The 16,705-nt window shown below is 35.6% G+C and overlaps 2 protein-coding genes and 1 pseudogene across 2 annotated transcripts; 1 reads left to right on the top strand and 2 right to left on the bottom strand.

Moving 5' to 3' along the window:
* The first annotated feature begins 1,324 nt into the window (after positions 1–1,324).
* LOC110661685 (uncharacterized) lies at positions 1,325–2,944 on the top strand. The gene has a single exon (XM_021820387.2). The coding sequence runs from the start codon at positions 1,607–1,609 to the stop codon at positions 2,564–2,566; it is 960 nt and encodes a 319-aa protein (XP_021676079.2). The 5' UTR covers positions 1,325–1,606; the 3' UTR covers positions 2,567–2,944.
* Positions 2,912–15,590, bottom strand: LOC110661645 (uncharacterized; annotated as a pseudogene).
* Positions 15,234–16,177, bottom strand: LOC110661686 (uncharacterized). The gene has a single exon (XM_021820388.2). It carries the CDS (start codon positions 15,789–15,791, stop codon positions 15,387–15,389), a length of 405 nt encoding a protein of 134 aa, XP_021676080.2. The 5' UTR covers positions 15,792–16,177; the 3' UTR covers positions 15,234–15,386.
* Positions 16,178–16,705: the final 528 nt, after the last annotated feature.

Here is a 16,705-nt window from a genome sequence, read left to right as displayed (position 1 = left end):
AAATTAAGAAAATGTAAATAATATAATTAAAATAATAAATTTTATTTATTTTTTTAATATACTATTATTTATATTATTTTATCAAAAATTAAATATCTCATATTAAAAAATTAGTTTACCTTTATCTATTTTTATTTGTTATATTTGATTTTTATATGATGATTAAAAAAATATTTGACTAACCTCATTTTTATAAAAAAATGCTAATAATTGACTAAATTATCTTTTATTTTACTTAAATAATTATATAAATATTTATTATAGTGTGTAGTAGAGATAAATAGTAAAATTAAAAATCTATATATAATTAATGCTTAGTAATTTTTTTTAAATGCAATTGGTAATTTTAAAAAATTGAAACAAATAAAAAAAAAAGTTTATCTTTATGAGACAAAGGGGATAGTCAAGAGAATAGTTGAGCAAAGAGGAAGGAGGGAACCATACTTAGGATCAATTTTATTTTATTTTAAATAACTAGGAATATTTTAAGTTTTAAAAATATTTTTAACCATTTAAAATATAATATAATATCTTATTTATTATCAATTTATTTTTATAAATTTCTTAATTCTATTAGTTCACATCATTAAAATAAAATTTATTTATAATTGAAATTCAAAATTAAATGGGTTGTTTTATTGTAATATTTTTTTAAAAATAATACAGCAAATACTAAGTTTTAATCCAAATTAGTTAGTATCAACTTTGTCATCACTTTTTAAGAATTAATGACTATTAAATTTAAATTTAGGGATGAAAATGGACTTTTGGTATTATAGAATTTCAAATAAACTTTCTAGATTTTAAACATAATTAAGTGTTAAAACTTTATGAAATTTATTAATTTTGTATAATTAATATGTTACAAATTAGCTATTAGCCTTAAAATTTATTGCATTTAGAGCAAGAAAAATGCAATCAATCGTTAGTCTTGGGTTTGAAAGAGTTCCAATTGTCGGTGAGAGTTATCATACACCTAATGGGTCAGCATTTTCTTTATCAGAAATGGTCAGCATTTGATTACAATAAAATGTAGAGCTAGTCATTAGAATGAGATTTCAAGCTTAATCTAAATTCACAGTAACACTGATGAAATCAATAGCAACCACCAACCAGGCATCATTGCTTTGGGATCAAGCCTACTTCAACCTACATTTCCTCACTGAATCTACCAACCCATATCTATTGGTTCCTGATTTCAACATGAAAGCAAATCAAACAACCTTCAAGTTGTTGACTGATCTATAATCCAATGCAGACAATGCCTCTACTTAATGGAGCAAATGAATCCGAAATAAAAATAATCACTACGAAAGAGGTTTAAAAGCTTAGAACTTTCCTCACTGAAACAAGTTAAATCAAAGATTATTTAACAAGCCACATCCTAATTCGAATGGATGGTTCTCTCTTTCAGAATAAGAAATATTGAGACCAAAATTGAGATGGGAAAAAAATATTGGAAATTAGATGGCATTTCATTATCCATCTCACCAATACCTACAACGTTTCAACAGAAAGAAGGCCCATTGCTTAAAAAATCAGAAGGCAATATCTTATATGTGAAAGGAGGCTTGTGTACTGACGGTAAGCGGGCAACCCATGAACAATGAGCAGCAAACTCTTGCAGCCATGGAATCCGGCATTCCAACCAGAATGGGCTTTTGAAGATATACGCATAACCTTCTTCAAATGTGTTAGATGGCAAGTGGAAGAAACATTTGATCCAATCAACTGCCCTTATCATTACTTCTGCGACAGCACTTATCCTGGGAATTATCCCCCTTATGTGGATGTCATAGTTTTTCTATTTGCAACTGCTTCGTACCTGGCAACGCTAGTCATTATGGTAATGGATATATCAAGAAGAGGGGAAGCTCATTTCAGTCGTTACCGGAGATTCCTGCTACCCTCAGGTCCAATTTCTCTCCCAATAATCCTCTTAACACTAACCAAAGGCTACAGGATCAATTCTATATTTCCTCTCTCCTGCATTGGTCCTGCAATTCTTCAACTGCTTTATGTATCTTCTCTTGCTTTTGATATTGGCGTTGATAAAGATGTCAGGTATGCACTCTATGAGGCATCAACCATTTCTGGAATTCTGCATGGAAGCCTACACCTAGATTCCATTATATTGCCTTACTACACAGGTTTCGATGCTCTGGTTTCTTCTACATTTTCTGGTGAGTGCCAATCCTGCGTGTGTCGAAGGGAGGTTTTGTTGGTAGGAGGGAAGCTGGTCACCTACAGAGGGTGGTCTGTGACTACATTTTTAGTTGTGGGGGCTCTGTGCTTGAGGATTATACGCAGAATGAGTGGACAGAATAGCAGCACCATCATGGCAATCAAGTCCTTGTTGGAAAGCTTAGGTTGGATCTCCATTACCTTGGACTGTATCTATCTAACAAGAAAGGCTCCACCAGAGCAACCTATGATGCGAATTACTGCTTTCGGAAGCATACTCGCATTGGTTTGTCTTCATCTAACAAAGAAGCTCTCCTCTCATACTACGCGATACCTGCAAAATTACATGAATAGAATACCAATGAGAAGTAGGAAGGGATAACGGGTCAATCTGATTCAGATCCCATCCTTAGAGGGTCAAAGGCCTGTTAAAAGAGTTGATCTTTTAGCAATTAAGATCCGCTTACTTGTACACTTACAAATTAGTTGTAACCTGAAAGTTTTAAGTTCCACACCGAACCCTTTTTTAAAAAGAATTCTTCTCTGGTGCGTGCAGAGAAATCAACAAATGTATAAATTAGTCATCCCAAGGGGATGGACAACCCAAGGAAAAAAACTTGGAATTTCCATCAAGAAATTCTGGTAGTGGTTATTGAAAGAAGAGAGCTACTCCTATTGTATAGCCCATTCTTTTTTATTTTAGTGTAAAAGCGAAAACTGTATAGTATAAATATAATTGGTTCTTTATCTTTATTCAATACATCACACCGACAATAATTTGATCAGGTATGACAACCGACTTTTGCGTGTATTTTTTTGAATAACTGCCAGCAACAGGCAATATCTACTATGGAAACAATACAATAATTATGAAAAACAAAAAATTGTAACTTCTGTGTCTCACTGAATGAACAGTTGATCAAAACTGATAAATTGAAGTGCAGCTCCTAAATTGAAGTCAGGATATCAACATCATGGGTTAAGCCACCAACCCTATTAACCAAAATAGCTTGTACCTCTACACCAAACAAAATAAACTTGAATGATCTTTGATGCAACTCAGAGGAAAAACCTCCATTGGCTGGTGTCCCTTTCCGGCTAAACATTCAAATGGGCAAATTTAACTTCTAAAAATTCAACAAACCAATATTGAAAATGAATTTCATTTGCGAAGTAAAATACCTTGTGAACCTATTATATTCGCCATTTTTTGTATCAAAGGTTCCATTCTGTAGACTTGTCAACCTCAGTGTAAATCGACGACCACATTCCTACACGTTTAAGAAGAAAATTACTTGCTTAATGACAGTTGAGAAAATAATAACATCGTAAAATTGATACCAAACTCCGCCTAAGTAGTTTGCGCTTAGCCGGTCCCAAGCCCGGATAAAGGAGGAGGGTTGCGGTAGGTGACAACCAGCGTAAAAATTTCGTCACACCCTATGATATGGATTCAAATGATATAAACGTTGGGGCGTCCTCTACTAACGACGCGCTACATCGGAGCCCGGGTGTAGTGATAAATATGCAAGGGTGTAGGGCGTTCACCGAAAGCGACGCACCATGCCGGCGCCCGGGTGTGGTGTTAAGTGAGCAAGGGTTCCCACATCATGGACGGGTGTGGGTAAAGAAGTTAGTCCATAAGACAGATAATAGAACAAATAGTGGAACAGAACACAAGATAGACATAGAAAATAATAGAAGATATCATAGAAGGAGACCAATTAGGAAGGAGCAGGATAGGAGGAGGATCAGGGTTGGTACTTGGAATATTGGATCACTTACAGGAAAATTAATGGAGCTTGTGGATACCTTGGAAAGGAGAAGGGTGAATATTGCTTGCATTCAGGAGACTAAATGGGTAGGAGAGAAAAGTAAGGAAGTGGGTAATTCAGGGTACAAATTGTGGTTTACCGGAAAGGAGAGAAACAATAACGGAGTGGGTATAATCATAGACAGGACATTGAAAGACGCAGTAGTAGCTGTGAAAAGAGTAGGAGATAGAATTATACTAGTAAAGCTAGTACTAGACGGAGAAACAATAAATATAGTTAGTGCTTATGCCCCACAAATAGGACTAGACAGTGAGAGTAAACAAAGGTTTTGGGAAGATATGGATGATTTAATGCAAAGCATACCGAATGAAGAGAATGTTTTCATTGGTGGAGATTTGAATGGACATGTAGGAAGTGATAGGCAAGGTTATGAGAATGTGCATGGAGGTTTTGGTTTTGGCAGTCGAAATGAAGAGGGAAAAAGCATCATGGATTTTGCTATGGCATACGACCTAATACTAGCAAATACCTACTTTATAAAAAGAGAGTCACATTTAGTGACTTTCAAAAGTGGGCAACATAGAAGCCAAATCGACTTCCTCTTAACCAGGAAGACAAATAGAGCTCTATGCAAGGATTGCAAGGTCATTCCAGGAGAAGCTTTAACAAGTCAACATAGGTTGGTGGTCTTGGATGTCAAGTTTAGGAACAATTCAAGTAAGGTCAGAAGAAATAGTGTAGCTCGAACAAAGTGGTGGGAGTTCAAAGGAGTAAAGCAAGTGAAGTTCAAAAATGAGCTTCTTGAGTCCGAAGTATGGAACCTAGATATGGAGGCCAATGATATGTGGATACAGATGGCATCAAAGATTAGAGAAGTAGCTAGAAAAGTATTTGGGGAGTCTAAAGGACATGGACCACCCTCAAAAGAGAGATGGTGGTGGAATGAGGAAGTACAAAAGGCAGTGAAGAGAAAAAGGAAATGGTATAAGAAATTACCTAAATGTGATAATAATGAGGCATATGAACAGTACAAGATAGCAAAGAAAGAGGCAAAAAAGGCAGTTAGCCAAGCAAGAGCACAGGCCTTTGAAAAGTTATATGAGAAACTTGGAACTAAAGAAGGGGAGAAAGATATTTATAGATTAGTAAGGAGTAGAGAAAGGAAATGTCAAGATCTCAATCAAGTTAGGTGCATTAAGGATAAAGAAGGAAAAGTGTTGGTGAAAGATGAGGACATTAAAGAAAGATGGAGAAATTATTTTAATGATCTCTTTAATAATAGTCAAAATGGAAATAGCGTGAATATAGATTATAGAACAATAGAAAAGAATGTAAATTATACTAGAAGGATTAGATCTTTAGAAATAAATGAAGCACTTAAGAGAATGAAAGTAGGTAAAGCCTGTGGACCCGATGAAATACCAATTGAAGTGTGGAAGTATTTGGGAGATATGGGAGTGGCATGGTTAACTAAATTATTTAATAAGATTCTAAACTCAAAGAAAATGCCTGATGAATGGAGGAAGAGTATTTTTGTACCTATTTTTAAAAATAAGGAGACATCTGAGTTGCTCAAACTATAGGAATTAAACTCATGAGCCATACTATGAAGTTGTGGAGAGAGTTGTGGAGCATCGACTACGTCATGATACTTCTATCTCTTTCAATCAATTTGGTTTCATGCACAGTCGTTCAACTATGGAAGCGATCTTTCTCATTAGAAGCTTGATGGAAAATATAGAGATGGGAAGAAAGATCTACACATGGTTTTTATTGATTTGGAGAAGGCTTATGATAGTGTTCCAAGAGAGGTCTTATGGAATGCGTTAGAACAAAAGAGGGTATCTATTAGGTATATACAAGTATTGAAAGATATGTATGAAGGAGCAACTACTATTGTGGAGGGGACACAAGAGATTTTCCGATCTCAATTGGATTACACCAAGGATCGACCATAAGCCCTTACCTTTTACATTAGTTTTAGATGAAAAACATATACAAGAGAGTATTCCTTGGTGCATGATGTTTGCGGATGATATTGTTACGATAGATGAGACACGAGAAGGAGTCAATAGGAAGCTAGAACTTTGGAGAAGTACTCTAGAGTCAAAGGGCTTTAAGTTAAGTAGAACGAAGACAGAATACATGCATTGCAAGTTCAGTGAAGGCCAAACTGGTGATAGGGAAGGAGTTAGTTTGAATGGAGTGGCACTGTCCCAAAGTAATCACTTTAAATATCTAGGCTCCTTCAAGTAGATGGGGATGTGAGGAGGATGTTAGTCATAGGATTAAAGCGGATGGTTGAAGTGGAGCGTGCCACGGAGTTTTATGTGATCGTAAGATTCCCAATAAATTAAAAGGAAAATTTTACCGTCTGACCATACGGCTATGCTATATGGTAGTGAGTGTTGGGCACTGAAAGAGTCCTACGCATCTAAGATAAGAGTTGCAGAGATGAGAATGTTAAGGTGGATGAGTGGCCATACTAGACTAGATAAAGTCCGTAATGAAAGTATTAGAGAAAAGGTAGGAGTGGTGCCAATTGAAGATAAGTTGAGAGAAGGGAGATTGAGGTGGTTTGGTCATGTGAAGCGTAGACATACGGAGGCTCCAGTTAGACAAGTAGAGCACATTAGGCTAGAGGATAGAAAGAAAAAAAGGGGTAGACCTAAATTGACTTGGAGGAGAGTAGTACAGCATGACTTAGAAGCATTACACATTTCTGAGGATTTAACCCAAAATCGTTCAGAGTGGAAAAAGCGAATCCATATAGCCGACCCCAAATTTTTGGGATAAAGGCTTAGTTGAGTTGAGTTGTAAAATTGATACCAATAACATGGATGAGATATTCAAATGAGGTTGTTGCAACTAAGGCTTTGATAAAAATTCAAGAGAAGTTTTTAAGTTTTGTCAAGGATCCAAAGCCACAATACCAAAGGTATGAAGTGAAGCCAATTGATAATATTAAACAAATGAAAGAGAGAAAATTATCATTAAGCCATTTTCCACATGCCAAACCAAGTTTTAAGATCTTAGTAGATACAGTAGCAAGTCCATATTAGTGCTAAAACAAATTAATTAGAGAACCCTAACCTGAAGGCGAGCAACTGCTTCTCTTGAGTGATCTTCTCACCCTTGGCATCCTTTCCTTTTTAGCCTTTTGAATCATTTTGTTTGTATTCTTTAGCTTCAAAGATGTACCTGAGCATGCAATGTTATATATTTATCAGAAAGACATAACAAAGAAATTATTAGTAAATATTTAATTTCAGTAAGCTTTAATTTACAGCCGAGGCACAATGGTGATGCCGGAAGAATATATAATCCCGTTGATTGTTAAAAGTTACAACTCGCCAACCACGGAAATTAGGCTCTTGTGGGAAAAGCAACCGCATTATTCTGGAGGGACCGAAAAAAGAAGAAGTATAAAACAATACTCAACTCAACTCAACTCAACTCAACTAAGCCTTTATCCCAAAAATTTGGAGTCGATTATATGGGTTCGCTTTATCCACTCTAAACGATTTTAGGTTAAATCCTCAGAAATATGTAATGCTTCTAGGTCATATTGTACTACTCTCTTCCAAGTCAATTTAGGTCTACCCCTTTTTTTCTTTCTATCCTCTAACCTAATGTGCTCTACTTGTCTAACTGGAGCCTCCGTATGTCTACGTTTCACATGACCAAACCACCTCAATCTCCCTTCTCTTAACTTATCTTCAATTGGCACCACTCCTACCTTTTCTCTAATACTCTCATTACGGACTTTATCTAGTCTAGTATGGCCACTCATCCACCTTAACATTCTCATCTCTGCAACTCTTATCTTAGACGCATACGACTCTTTCAGTGCCCAACACTCACTACCATATAACATAGCCGGTCGTATGGCTGTACGGTAAAATTTTCCTTTCAACTTATTGGGAATTTTGCGATCACATAAAACTCCCGTGGCACGTCTCCATTTCAACCATTCGACTTTAATCCTATGACTAACATCCTCCTCACATCCCCCATTTACTTGAAGGACTGAGCCTAGATATTTAAAGTGATTACTTTGGGACAGTACTACTCCATTCAAATTAACTCCTTCCCTATCACCAGTTTGGCCTTCACTGAACTTGCAATGCATGTATTCTGTTTTCGTTCTACTTAACTTAAAACCCTTTGACTCTAGAGTACTTCTCCAAAGTTCTAGCTTTCTATTGACTCCTTCTCGTGTCTCATCTATTAGAACAATATCATCCGCAAACATCATGCACCAAGGAATACTCTCTTGTATATGTTTCGTCAATTCATCTAAAACTAATGTAAAAAGGTAAGGGCTTATGGCTGATCCTTGGTGTAATCCAATTGAGATCGGAAAATCTCTTGTGTTCCCTCCCACTGCGCGCACAATAGTAGTTGCTCCTTCATACATATCTTTCAACACTTGTATGTACCTAATAGATACCCTCTTTTGTTCTAACACATTCCATAAGACATCTCTTGGAACACTATCATAAGTCTTCTCCAAATCAATAAAAACTATGTGTAGATCTTTCTTCACATCTCTATATTTCTCCATCAAGCTTCTAATGAAAAAGATCGCTTCCATAGTTGAACGAACGGGTATGAAACCAAATTGATTGAGAGAGATAGAAGTATCATGACGTAGTCGATGCTCCACAACTCTCTCCCACAACTTCATAGTATGGCTCATAAGTTTAATTCCCCTATAGTTTGAGCAACTCTGTATGTCTCCCTTATTTTTAAAAATATGTACTAAAATACTCCTCCATTCATCAGGCATTTTCTTTGAGTTTAGAATCTTATTAAATAATTTAGTTAACCATGCCACTCCCATATCTCCCAAACACTTCCACACTTCAATTGGTATTTCATTGGGTCCACAGGCTTTACACACTTCCATTCTCTTAAGTGCTTCCTTTACTTCTAAAGATCTAATCCTTCTAGTATATTCACATTTTTTTCTATTGTTCTATAGTCTATATTCACGCTATTACTAATTGGTATTTCATTGGGTCCACAGGCTTTACACACTTCCATTCTCTTAAGTGCTTCATTTACTTCTAAAGATCTAATCCTTCTAGTATATTCACATTTTTTTCTATTGTTCTATAGTCTATATTCACGCTATTACCATTTTGACTATTATTAAAGAAATCATTAAAATAATTTCTCCATCTTTCTTTAATGTCCTTATCTTTCACCAACACTTTTCCTTCTTTATCCTTAATGCACCTAACTTGATTGAGATCTTGACATTTCCTTTCTCTCCTCCTTGCTAATCTATAAATATATTTTTCCCCTTCTTTAGTTCCGAGTTTCTCATATAACTTTTCAAAGGCCTGTGCTCTTGCTTGACTAACTGCCTTTTTTGCCTCTTTCTTTGCTATCTTGTACTGTTCATATAGGCTTATTATCACATTTAAGTAATTTCTTATACCATTCCCTTTTTCTTTTCACTGCCTTTTGTACTTCCTCATTCCACCACCATCTCTCTTTTGAGGGTGGTCCATGTCCTTTAGACTCTCCAAGTACTTTTCTAACTACTTCTTTAATCTTTGATGCTATCTGTATCCACATATCATTGGCGTCCATATCCAGCTTCCATACATCAGACTCGAGAAGCTCATTTTTGAACTTCACTTGCTTTACTCCTTTGAACTCCCACCACTTTGTTTGAGCTATACTATTTCTTCTGACCTTACTTGAATTGTTCCTAAACTTGACATCCAAGACCGATGTTGACTTGTTAAAGCCTCTCCCGGAATGACCTTGCAATCCTTGCATAAAGCTCTATTTGTCTTCTTAGTTAAGAGGAAGTCGATTTGGCTTCTATGTTGTCCACTTTTGAAAGTCACTAAATGTGACTCTTTTTATAAAGTAGGTATTTGCTAGTATTAGGTCGTATGTCATAGCAAAATCCATGATGTTTTTTCCCTCCTCATTTCGACTGCCAAAACCAAAATCTCCATGAACATTCTCACAACCTTGTCTATCACTTCCTACATGTCCATTCAAATCTCCACCAATGAAAACATTCTCTTCATTCGGTATACTTTGCATTAAATCATCCATATCTTCCCAAAACTTTTGTTTACTCTCACTGTCTAGTCTTATTTGTGGAGCATAAGCACTCACTACATTCATTGTTTCTCCTTCTAGTACTAGCTTTACTAGTATAATTCTATCTCCTACTCTTTTCACAGCTATTACTGCGTCTTTAAATGTCCTGTCTATGATCATGCCCATTCCGTTCTTATTTCTCTCATTTCCGGTAAACCAAAGTTTGTACCCTGAATTACCCACTTCCTTACTTTTCTCTCCTACCATTTAGTCTCCTGAATGCAAGCAATATTCACCCTTCTCCTTTCCAAGGTATCCACAAGCTCCATTGATTTTCCTGTAAGTGATCCAACATTCCAAGTACCAATCCTGATCCTCCTCCTATCTTGTTTCTTCCTAATTGGTCTCCTTCTATGATATCTTCTATTGTTTTCTATGTTATCTTGTGTTCTGTTCCACTATTTGCTCTACTATCTGTCATATGGACTAACTTCTTTACTCACACCCGTCCATGATGTGGGAACCCTTGCTCACTTAACACCATACCCGGGCGTCGGCATGGCTCGTCGCTTTCGGTGAACGCCCTATACCCTTGCATATTTCTCACTACACCCGAGCTCCGATGTAGCGCGTCGTAAGTAGAGGACGCCCCAACGTTTATATCATTTGAATCCATATCATAAGGTGTGATGAAATTTTTACGCTAGTTGTCACCTACCGCAACCCTCCTCCTTTATCCGGGCTTGGGACCGGCTAAGCACAAACTACTTAGGCGGAGTTAAGAAGTATAAAACAATGCTCAACTAAAATCCACAAAAAAAAATGTTGTTTAGCACTAAATGCGAATCCCCAAGATCCATATAACTGATAAAATACCAACGCTAGAACAGTGAACAAAAAAGAATGCCATACCTCCCAACACAATGACCCAAGCGGTTATAAAGATAGTCAAAACCAGCTCAGGCTTGTGATTGGCAGGATTTCTATGATTCTGCAAGCAATACATATGAAGATAAGTCATATACATCAAGGTGGAAAGTGAGGGAAAGAAAATAGTTATTTTCCACTCTTTTCTTGCTTGGGAAAGATGAGAAAGTGGCGAATGAAAAACTATAGGTAGAATTTCTCATGGGCCCTACAACCAAATTTCTCCCCAAATTAGAGAAAGGGAAAATTTTATTAAATTGAGCAGAGATCACCAATTTAATAAATTGAAATCAAGCATGTAACAACATTTAAAAAAGAAAAAAGAAGGATTAATCCAGCTTAGTAAATCATAAGTTCATAACACATAATTGATGTGAGGTACAAGCCAAGATTGGTTTACATTTGCTCAAACTGTATCTCTCTTTCCATTTATCTGGCTCCACTGAAACTGGAGTTATTGTCCATGAAGTCATATTATATTAACTTAACACTGCATCAGCACAGGTTGTCCATACAGCATTATTAAACATTAACCTTGAAGCAACTTCTCTAAATCATGTATTTATTGATTTGATTGAATAACTTTAGGTTTATAACAGATAGTAGCCCACATGATGCTAAATCAAAACTATTACATCAATAATACGCATAAAATCGGGCATAAACCTTAATATCCTTGCGCAAAACAAGAATAGAGAGCTTGAAATGTGCAGTAGCTCCATAAGGCAAGCAAATGTTCAGGAGAGCATCTAGAAGACAGCCACAAGCTTGATTCAAATTCTTGTGAAAAGCTACAGTACCAATAAGGGAGAATTGCAATTTAAAAGGAAATGCATTTCTAATCTAATAGTTGGAAGCATGGAAACAGTCTGAGAGAATACATGAAAGCATAGGCCTTATATTGAATTACAAGCTGAAAAACTAACCTGGTTCTCTGTGGCCAGTGTGAACATCAATAATAGCAGTAAAGTCCATGTTGATTGCATATTTTACAATATGCACAGATGCTATTATGCACGTTATATAAGATATGATATAATAACTACTAAACTACACGCTTGGCATCTTATATTAGACAAGAGAGAATAACTAATAAAGTGCACATCTTTTAAATTATAAGTTCCTCTCTTCTTGTAAAGTGCATTCCGGATCACTGAGAGCAGTTCTGATATAAAAAGGGGTCCCCTCTGAAGACAAGTAAAAAGGAAAAAGAGCAAAATATATTAGATAGCATTTTGCAGAAAGAAACATAAAATAAATATAAATTATTTTCCGTATAGGAAAGTAATACAAATATATATTCCACTTTTAGCATAATGCTTGCACAACAAACACAAATTAAAGGGGAATCAGCATATACAGTAGAATCGAATCGGCAAGTCGTTATCAATATCTTCGGAGTTCTTTCATGTCTTAGAATTGAACTAAGCTCATCAGCATCATTATCAGCAAATAGCTGCAAATGAAGAGAATCAAAACTTCAGCAATAAGAAATAGTTGCTACTTTTGCAGTAAGACAAAATCGTAGATTGAAATTGCATAACAAAAGGTTTAAACAAGTCATTCTAAACCAACAATTAGCAGAATAAGCAATTTGGTAATGGTAATCTTTATAGGGTGCATTTGGATGTAGTATCTGTATTTCAAACTATAGACTTCAAAAGGAATAACATGCCCTTCAAGTTTTGTTTCTAATACTGACTAACCAATGAAGAGAATCAACACATCAGCCATAAGAAACAGTTGCTACTTTTGCAGTAAGACAAAATGGTAGATTGAAATTGTATAAAAAAAAAGGTTTAAACAAGTCATTCTAAACCAACAATTAGCAGAATAAGCAATTTGGTAATGGTAATCTTTATAGGGTGCATTTGGATGTAGTATCTGTATTTCAAACTATAGACTTCAAAAGAAGTAACATGCCCTTCAAGTTTTGTTTCTAATACTGGCTAACCATTTTCAACCTACTTCATTGACAGTACATTCAAAGTCCTTTTGCTGCAAATTAGAACCATTTTAGCTTCTTTAAAGATGTTTCCAAGCCATGGATGAACAGGTGCAAAGTTTAATTGCATAATTATTTCACTTACTAGCCATTGTTTGACATACACATGAAAATCCTAGATAATTATAGCATCCAAGCAACAAATTTACAGGTCAAATTGTGCTTAATGGCTTTGCTACTTTTCCATTTCATTTAATCAAGCAATTTAGCATTCTGAAAAAACAAATTTCAAAGGACTATTAAAAATAAAAGGTAAAATATAGTAATGGCGTCAAATACATAAATACCTCATCGTCATCTGGCTTGCATCTCCCTGGTGTTTTCAGTGTTGCGAGGAGTCTGCCTTGGAGGAGGCTGCACAATCGAATAACATACAAATCAAATCAAATCTATTCTTTTCCAACACACTACAATGACAAGTCTTAATAAGCATCTAGTAAGTAACTCTATTAATTGTTCAACAAAAAATAACGCCAATTTTCTCTCCAAATTGCCTCGTGCATCCATGTAAACCCTATATTTCAATTAACCTATAGTTAAACAGAGAAACAAGGAAATGTTAGTGATAGGAAGGGGGGAAGGACCTCCTCACCAAGCTCAAGAGCTTCTCGGAGGCATCATGAGCCTTGAGCTTCTTTCGCTTCTCAAGCTTTTTCAGGTGCTTGAGTTTAGCATAGGCGACTGATCTCTCCTCCTTGTTCTTTATCATTGATGGAGGTATTTCTCTCTTCTCTTCTTCTTCTTCTTATTATTATGGTATTGGTATCTAAGTCAACGTCATCCTCGTATTCAGTCATTGCTTTGTTCTTGCTCTTCTTTAGCTTGCCTCCCATGATTGCCTACAGCTACAGTTCACCGTGGACGTAGGGTTTATAAGGCTCCATTGCCTAACTCAACATCATTCTTGTATCCAGCCATTGCTTTGTTTAAATCGTGAAGTTGGGGATTTGTAAATTTACCAGAAGTTAATGCACTAAACCAGAAGTCCAGAACTAAAAGAAAAATAAAATAAACAAAACCACCATATTAGTATATTACCAAAAAATAGTAATCAAATCAACATAAAACAAATAAAATAATGAAGCAAGTTGGTTACCTTGACTCAATACAACCTTTATTCAAAGGAAAAAAAAAAAAAAGAAGGTTACATACAAACCCTGATTAATGCACTGGGGAACACTGGCATGATTGATGAAGCTACAGCGCTTTTTGAACAGATGAAAAACAGTGCAATAAATCCCAAGGTTGTCACTTACAATACTATGATTGAAGTTCATAGCAAGGCTTCTGGCTGAGAAACAAAGGTACCAAAAGGCCTCAATTTTGGGCAAAAAAGATGATTCCTTTTGAGGTAACTTTGCTTATTAGGTTGGTTGAAGAATTACCAGACACTGTTCCAGGAATATATTCCTATAGGAAATGACCTTAAATTTTTAACCCAGAATGCATTACATAAGGTGCCATCTTGAATGTTTCCCAGCAAATTCTGGTGCTGTTGTTAACCAGAAGAACTAATGGGACAGATTAAAAAACCAGATGACAATTGCTAGCCACGTATGCAGTGATTAACACTAAAAGTCATATTATGTGTCATCTGGTTTAATTGCATGCAGATGCGTGGATTGCTTAGAGATGGTATGGTTCTTGTGTTCTGGGTTTGAAGGAAGATCTGCCAGTACTTCCAATATCATGAATTTCAATATTATCATTCAGTAGAAACATAACATCAAGAAAATGCATTCAACTAATTTTGAAGCCCTAGCCTATTATTGATCAAAATGTACTAAAACTACTCTCTTTCTTTTTTTAGGTAAGAATGGAATTTGTTAAGAATCTAATTTGGCAAAAGAACAATCAGGGGTTGAAGCTAAATTATTTGTGTTTCAATAAGGTACATGTAAGAAATAGCTCATTACCTGATTCATTTAAGCTTTGCACTTGTCTTCTTCACGGAGATGTTACAATCAGAATGTTATATCTTGTATGTTTTAGTTAACCATGGGATTGCAAGTGCAAGATAAAGCTAGGCACATAAATCTTAGGGCAAAATCTCCACTCTAAGGATTAAGGCATAAAGATTAATAAGAACATAAAGCTGCTGTTCAATAAATAAATTGCCCATATGCATTATTTATCGCACCAACCCAAAGTCTTATTGTCATGGAAAACTTATTGAATTGCAACAGGTGTGATGGTTGAAATGACACATCTGCCGCAACAGACTTTCAATTTATATTATTCCAGCAGAGTGATGAAACCAAGGGAAAGAATGCAAAGAATCATATTGCAGTTGTTATTAATTCAAGAATTTCTACTACACATACATGAAAGAAATCTCTCGCACAATGTCTAACTATGCCAAACCGGCCTCATACAACAGCAGCAAAAGAATAAAAGGAAAGATAAATTTTGCTTCTTTCAAATTAGAAAAGACCAAATAGCAAAGAAAAACCGAGTAATATGAGCCAGAGAATATGGACCAAAAGAAGCGCCTGACGAGGAAGAGAACCGTTGCCACCATTGTCCAGCTCACAAGCCCCTAATTTAGCGACCGGAGTACCAGCGCACAAAGCATCAGCACACCCACACCAGTATGTCACTCCATCGACACCGCAGACGGGGTCGACGCGGAAGCAATTGATTGGACATGACGCTGGAGCGGTGACTCCAGCGCACCCGCCGCCGCCGCCGCCCTCTTTGCTAGTGATTTGCTGAATCACGACTCCATCTTCAGGCTTGGATTGCGCGATCGGCAAGCAGAGACCACAAATGGCAACAGCAAGACATAACAAGGCCAAAATTGAGAACTTGGGCAGCGATGGATTCATCAAATTACTTCTTACGTAAACGGAAAAATTCTGTGGAGGTTAACTGGCGACTCGCCCTAACCCTAGCTTGTCGAGGAGGCTATTGGATGAGTATAGGAAAGGAATCGAAAGCAAAGGATTTGGAGGAAGAGAGGAAATTAGACGATCCGCAATGAATCGATGACAGGGCTGTAGGATTTGGTAATCAACAACGGTCTGAAAGGGAACAGACAGACGATTTGGTCGACCAATTCTTGGTCGTTTGTGCCAACTGCCTCGTCTAACGGGGCTGAGAGATTACATTCCCGTTATACCCTCGCCCACTGGTGATTATAGCCATTCCTTCCGGCTGGGAATTGTTCAACGCATTGGATCAATTAAAAATAGAAAAATTCTTACCGAAATTTGAAAATATAATTTTCATTCGATTTATATCTACTCAATAAAAAATAGTAAAGTAAATTAGATCTTAAATATTACATATTCTATTTTTAAATAAAATTTATCTTAATTTTAAACAATTTATTGATTATAAATTAGATTAGTATATACATTTTGAGTGTAATCATTTCCTTTATTTTTTTAAATGATTTTTTAAAAAATTTAAAATAATAATATTTTTCATAAAAAAAATACATCTTTTTAAATATGGAAATTAATTTCTTAATGCATTTAATTTTTTTAAGGTCTGGTTCATTTGAGTCTAAAAATAAAATTTAGATTGAATAATTAAAATTTATAAAAAAAATCTTGGAAGGGCAATAATTATTGAATATTTTAATAATATTTACTGAAATTATTTTAATAATTTCTTTTAAACACATTTAGATTCTATTTAATTAAATTTCTAACTAAAATTTAATAAATACTTCTCAATGGAAAAGGTCATGAGTTCATAACGCAATAATTATAATGTTTTAATAAATTAATTAATT

Source organism: Hevea brasiliensis, chromosome 2 (genome assembly GCF_030052815.1).
Source record: "Hevea brasiliensis isolate MT/VB/25A 57/8 chromosome 2, ASM3005281v1, whole genome shotgun sequence".
Classification (NCBI taxonomy): Eukaryota; Viridiplantae; Streptophyta; class Magnoliopsida; order Malpighiales; family Euphorbiaceae; genus Hevea; species Hevea brasiliensis.
This window is presented reverse-complemented; position numbering and strand designations above follow the sequence as displayed.